Genomic DNA, 7,204 nt, shown 5'->3' with positions numbered 1-7,204 from the left:
TTCCTGAACAGTTGCAATTCATACAATAACAAGTGTAACAAAATGTTTTCAGATTCTTTTTTTTTTTAGATGAAACTGAATGTGCTTTTAGCACCACTCAATGGACATTTCATCTTAAAATTTCACCTGTCACGGTGCGCTACTGTGAGTAGCACGGAGACGAAGAAGCGAGGAGACGAGGAGTGGAATTTAAACATATAGATTTTAATCACATCCAGGGAACAAGGAAAACACACGTAGCAAGGGTAGACATATACAGACACGGAACAGAGTCTGACAATTACCTTTTTTTTCATCCCATGACGTTTTTTTTTTCAGCTCCTATACTATACTCTAACTCTATGTCAACAATTGTCTTATTTATTTAAGGAGTTGTCAGTGAAACACAGTTTACAGTTAGAGTAAATAAAAATAAAGGACTCCAATAAGCCCTCTAAGCTACAAAAGAACGACCTCTGAGCAATACAGTTTTCCTTCAGTGTGTTTTTCTTTTGCTGATGCGTGATAAGGGATGAAATGAGCAAATGTGTGTGTGTGTGTGTGTGTGTGTGTGTGTGTGTGTGTGTGTGTGTGTGTTTGTGTGTGTGGATGCACATATGTATGTCAATACCTGTGACAGTACTGGAGCAGGTGTGGTTATGAATGAGGGCCTGTTCTTCGAACATCATCCCCGGCTCAATGATGTGCAGCCTCTGGCCAGCCCTGGATGCCTCCAGTTTTCCCTCTGTTAACACACACACACACACGTCATCTACAGCTCTCAAGGTTGCCGGGAGTGACAGGTGTTGAGCAGCAATGTGAATGTCACATAGTCGATGATCTGACCCATCACAGATTAGGCACGGAGATGCTCAGAGCCCAAACAATCCAGAACATCAGGACAAATACCGGCCTCCTTTAATGAATCACGGCTGGAGTTAGCACAGCTCACAGACAGGTATTGATGAACACTTTAATGGATGGTAATAGACCTCGCTACTGCTTTCCATCCTTTTTTTCTACTTGCAACCTGGGTATTTAGACTTGCACTGACATTTTAAATCTCATTTCGCCTCACATAACCAGCAGGAATGTTTTCTTTCTGTCTTCCTAGAAACAGGTCAGTCTCACACTTCTCCTGCTACCTGCCTGATCCTGCAAACACTATGGGAGGTGCATACTAATTAATGTGCCTCAGTCAGACAGAGGAACAGAGTGAATTATGGCACTTTTCCACTGCGTGGTACGACTCGGCTCGGTACGGCTCAGTACGGCACGGCACGGTTCGGCTCAGCACAGTTTGCGTTTCCACTGCAGTTCAGTACCGCTTTAGAGTGGGTGGGATTATTCACATGTCGTTATAGTTGCGCCGCCTCTACTACCACGACTCCTAAAAAAAACTTGTTTATTCCGCGTCACCCCATCAAGCTCTCGCTGGATCCGCTCCTCTGCTATCAACGAGAGGAACGTCTGTTCTTCCGCAACAGACAACAAAACTTTTTGGTTGTTAAAAAAAAGGTGCGCTCGTTCAAAACAGTTGCGTTCGACCCAAAAGTGAACCGTACCGAGCCGTACCGTGCCGTACCATGCAGTGGAAAAGCGCCATTAGAGTCTGAAGTACACTTGTGATGTTAGTCAAGGTTTCTGGCACCAAGTACATTTTTTATGACTATTTTACACCTCTTTAGCTTTAGAATTAAACAGACTTTTATTTATTTTTTTGGCTACTGTATCTTTAAGAATTCTATGTGAAGTGACCTCTTTGCTGCTTGTTCTTGATTTTAGCTGGACTAAAGCACTGGCAAAGTCTTATTTTTTTTTTAAATGCCATGTCTAACTGAAATTGTACAATTTTTGTAAAGTCAGACTGATATATATAGTATATATATATATATATATATATATGGATAATGAGAATGTAACTTGGCTTCATTCAGCATGTATAAAAACAAACTAAAATGTACATGCATATATAGATACTTATGGAAGCTTGTTTCAGCAACAGGATAAAAAAAAACATACAAATAAAATAAAAAAGGTAACTGCGACTTTTTTATCTCACAATTCAGACTTTTTGTCTCATAATTCAGAATCGCAATTCATAAACTCAGAATTAACTTGCAGTTCTGGGAAGGGAAGATGGAATTGTGAGATAAAAAGTCACAATTATTTTTTTTATTCCATGGCTGAAGAAAAAAATTAAGAAAAACACAATATATACAGTCAATTTAGAATTCAGAGAAAAAAGTCAGACTTGCAAGGAAAAAAAAAGAAGTGTCCTTTGCTCACCATGGCTTCATTTATTTGATCAAAAACAGTAATATTGTGAAATATTATTACAATTTTACAATTTAATCCTATTTTTTTAATTGTTATAAAAATATAAAGTTATTCCTGTGATAGCAAAGCAGTATTTTTGCTGCTGATTTGCTGCTCAAGAGACATTTCTTATTATTATCGATGTTGAAAACTTGTGCTGCTTCATATTTTGTGGAAATCAAGAGATACATTTTTATCAGGATTATTTGATGAAAGTTCAAAACAACAGCATTTATTTGAAATAGAAAGAAAAAGCATTTGCTGTCACTTTTGATCATTTTAGGATAAAAGTAAAAATAAATAAATAAATCTTACTGGCCCCAAGCTTTTGAACTCCTTTAAAAAAATATAAAGAAAGAATGTCTGGGTCTGGAGTTTATTTAAATTTCAGTCTGATTTTGTATTTTATCACACATTGTTTTCTCACAAACAACAGCTTTTGCAGAGAGGCTATTATTGTTAGACAGGGAAGCACAAGTATATCTGAGCTAAACCAAACCCACAACCTGTAAATGCAGTTATTCATTTCGAATGCAAAGAGGATGTTTACATAGAAGTCTTAAAAGCATAGTAGCAAAATTAATATATTATATTATATTATATTATATTATATTATATTGTATTATATTATATTATATTATATTATATTAAGGGGATTTAACTTCACTAATAGTCAGATCGGGCAATGATGATTGTGATTTATATGTAAAGAGAACGTAAAGAGCTGGAGGGCAACTAGAAGCTGAAAGCAAAAGACATACAGCACAAAAACATAAGCACTCATCTCAATGCAAACCAGAGATAGTATAAAGAGCCACAGAAACAAATTATTTACAGTACGCCTGGAGGCATAACTGGACCTCGGCTAATAATGAGTGACTTTTGAGCACTGGGTTATAAGATAACCATGTAAGCACTGGGTTCTGTGAACGTTCAGACATGCTCACAGATCAACATGCAGGATGAGTCCAAAGACAGCTTCTTCCATTCTGAGAGGTATTATGAGGCGAGAGTATCTCTTTCATTCTCACACTCTTGCTCACCTTCAACTATGTATGCCTGGGTCCCATTATCCTCTTCCTGGACAACACTCACACCCTGTTTGAGCGTTATGGGATAGGCAGAATCCACCAAACAGCGCATCTGATCCCTGACTAGATATTTCATACACTCATTTTCTGCTAGAGCCGATTCTATCAGCCGCTGTGACCTGAAAGAAATAAAGACACATCAAGAGTTCCATTGGGGAAATCTAGCAGTATAGGCAACAAGAGAATGAGTTGAGATTTTAGGCAGGTTCTTACTCTTGACTCTTGCTGTGGCTGATTGGTGGGTTTTGTAAGACTAGTTTCAGCTCCAAGGTAACTGGTTCTGTTAGCAGAGCTTTTCTCCTCACTCTCAGGGAAGAAGCAGGTTGTTGACCTAAATGCAAATGAAATGAGCGTAAAGATAAATAATACAATGTTTTTATAAGATTAAAAAAGACTGTGTTGTTACCTCTGAACTCTGTGCAGCTTGCTGATGCATAATGCATAGAAAAATAAAGTCAGATTTGTTTTGCCGTAGATTATTATGGCTGCACTAATGTGTTCTTCTTTCGTCCTTGACTTCATGTCTGCTGGGATTCTGTAGTTTCTCAACATTTAGAATCGTATTTAATTTAAAACTCAATTAATATAAACTTCAAATGGCAGTAAGATTTAAATCTGTGTGCATGTGTGTGGACCCATACAGATCTGATGATCAGACAGATGGCCACAATGCCAAAGAATAATAAGATGTAATTAAAAATGCATACATGTTTGAGTAGATATTTTTATTCTGTAATGGTTTGCTCTGTTTTAGTATTGGACTGTCTTTAAGAAGTGTCTTTAAGAATTAGTGTTTCCTTTAAGAATGTACGAGAGATGGAGCAACACAGTTTTTGACTGGAGTTTATTTGGTTTGTCTAAGAACTTTCAGTTAACAGCTTAAACCTGAATGAAGACCAGAATCAATTATTCCCTTGCGAAAAATAAGTTTATTGAAGTGTGCTGACATCTTCTGTACAGAATTTCCAAAAAACACAAGTGAAGAAGAAACCGAAACAACAGATGCTTCCACATGCTTCCACATCAGACATAAAACAGCAACAAAACTGTGTAACGTTATGGAATAAAATGTCGACCAATGAAGAGGTACTAATGACTGTCAAGCTTTGGGGTGTTGATCGACTTTATCCACGTTTTGATTATCATTCTGAATCCAATTAATAGTAATTTTCCAGCATTTTTTTTTTCAAAATCTTGTTTATTTCTTTATTTTTTATTTATGCAAAGTGTGCTAAATGCTAAAAAAGTATTTAATTAGTAAACTATCAGTATACCTATAAGTTCACTTTTAGTGTAGTTGCACTACGAGCTAAAAAACATTGATGTAAACTAGTTGTGTACTCAAAGTTTACTACTGTTATACTTAAAATATACTTAAAAGTATACTTTTATATACTAGAAAGTGGGCCAATTTAGTCCCAAGTAGTACTGAAATAATACACTTACAAGTATACTACTAGTACACTGATATTTGTATACTTACTACGTAAAGTATACTTAAAAATATACTTGAACTTAACTTAAGTATACTTAATAAAATAAACTTGAAGTATACTACTTTTTGGTAAGGGTTTGCTTGAAAGACTCATGAAGTATTATTGCTACTATAACTAGGGCAACCTGAACTACACTATTTACAGAGATATTTCTATACCTGATTTAATTAGTTTAGTTGGTATAAATTGATGTGCATAGTTTGGTTCAGTGATGTTAATTATTATTTTTGACTTGTATAAAATCAGTTGTTTTAGATGTTACCACTTTTAGCTTACTTTAGTTTCAGCATAGGAACGTCTAAATACATCAACGATACATCAATATGTATCAAAAAATTAGTATCAATATGTATCAATATGTACTGTATAGGGGTTTCAAAGATTTAAGGCAACAGAAGCGACAATGCTGAGCTGACAGAGTTAACAAAGTTCAACAATACGCAAATGCGAAGTGATGCAGCGACCACCAATGCAAAAGGCAGCTGGGGCCCTGCTTACACTTGGAATTAAGATTTTGTTGGTGTTTTTCTCACACCAATCACTAGTGGACGATAAAACGTAGGAGCTTGTCCACTTTCGACTGCTTCCAGAGGTAGTTGAAAACCCACTCGACTGGATTGTTTTCATTCTCAAATTCATTCAAACAACCACAAAAGACTGCCTACTCAATTGATCTGTAATCACTGACGTGTTGTGAGAAAGCACACCAAAAATCAAACTGCTCTACCTTGTACCAAAACACACACTCATTTGCTCGTAATCCGTGTAACATGGGTTCGTTTAGTCAATATTGTTCGTAAAACGCACCATCCATCCTGGAAGAGTCATTTACACTGACAGTCATTTTCAGTGATCACTTATTTTCAAAGAGAGCTGACAACATCCAACTGACAAGCAACAGAGACTTGGTGTTGCAACAAAGTTCTACAGATACGACTACCATACAGATGAGCAACTGACACTTTTGGGGATAGTTCCCTCAAAAATGAAAATTCACCCTCATGCCATTCTAAAACTGTATGCATTGTCTTCTTCTGTGGAACACAAAAGAAGATATTTTGAAGAATAGTGGGAACCAAAAAAAATACAAAAAATTCTAAATTGAGTCAAATCACAGGAAGGGCAGGTAATATTTTGATTAAAAATGATGAGGTCAAAATATAAATAAAATTGTATATATATATACAGTATATGAATTTTTCACAGTGACATGCATTGAGAAAATAAATAAGAAAATAAATAAGTATGATTTCATGCTGACTCACTTGTGCCCTTCAAGTGGAGTCAGAAATACTGTAATTAGGTTACACTTTATTTTAACTTGTCCTTGTTACAGTATGATTATACAATTAAGTACTGAGTAATATAAATTTAAAATATGTACATATAGGGTTTAGGGTTAGTTGCATGTAATACTGCATAATTTACTGTTATTACTATAGTTAGTACATGTACCATGTAACTCTCTAAAATAAAGTAATTAAGTGTAATTTAGTGTAATTAAGTGCTCCGAACACATCAACGAGCAAGCAAAGTCTTATTTAAGGGTGAAACTCACATTCTAGATGATACACAAGTAGCTGAATTGCAATAGGCTATGGAGGAAATGCTGATCTATAATATAGATAATATCATATATCTATATGTATATAGAGATCAGTGAGCGGAAAGCAAGTAACAAATGGGGTTAATCCCTCAACTTTCACAACTTGCTTGACATTTAGTTGTGATAGGCTACTGTGTATAAATAAGAAGTGATAGAAATGAATTCTCATCATTTTAATTCAGATGTAGTTATTTGGGGTTACTGTTGACAATATAATAATTTTGCTTTGTTTATGCTTCTTCCATGTTAGCCTAGTGGAATTTCGCCGGAAACAAGTCCATTGACTATTCTTAATAGGATAGCAATGTATGAAGCATTGCCTGCGCTCTCGATCGAAATGGCTGGATTTGACACAATTGCTGATTAACGTTAGCGACAACTACGTGCGTGACCTCCAGTGATTTATCGCTTCCAAAATAAAAGTTTTTGTTTACATAATATATGTGTGCGTACTGTGTATATTTATTATGTATATATACATACACACACATGCATGTATATATTTTGAAAATATTCACATGTATTTACATGCATATTTATTTATAAATATATTTAATATATAAACAACATGTTTTTCTTAAATATGTACATGAATGTGTGTGTATTTATATATACATAATAAATATACAGAGTACACACACATGTATTCTGTAAACAAAAACTTTTATTTTGGAAGCGATTAATCGCGATTAATCGTTTGACAGCACTAATGT

The 7,204-nt window shown here is 35.2% G+C and overlaps 1 protein-coding gene across 1 annotated transcript in view; it reads right to left on the bottom strand.

The window, feature by feature from the left end:
* LOC107678373 (cGMP-dependent protein kinase 1-like) overlaps window positions 1–7,204 on the bottom strand; it is a 23,388-nt gene that overhangs the window by 15,906 nt on the left and 278 nt on the right. Inside the window, exons 2-4 of the mRNA XM_016473611.1 lie at window positions 3,603–3,720; window positions 3,342–3,508; window positions 611–724 (exon numbers count right to left, since the gene is read on the bottom strand). Of these exons, the coding sequence (XP_016329097.1) occupies window positions 611–724; window positions 3,342–3,508; window positions 3,603–3,720 (399 nt within the window). The remainder of the gene's footprint in view (window positions 1–610; window positions 725–3,341; window positions 3,509–3,602; window positions 3,721–7,204) is intronic.

Source organism: Sinocyclocheilus anshuiensis, unplaced genomic scaffold (assembly GCF_001515605.1).
Source record: "Sinocyclocheilus anshuiensis isolate Anshui unplaced genomic scaffold, SAMN03320099.WGS_v1.1 scaffold112, whole genome shotgun sequence".
Lineage (NCBI taxonomy): Eukaryota > Metazoa > Chordata > Actinopteri > Cypriniformes > Cyprinidae > Sinocyclocheilus > Sinocyclocheilus anshuiensis.
Note: the sequence above shows the minus strand (reverse complement) of the source record. Positions and strands in the feature narration are given on the sequence as shown.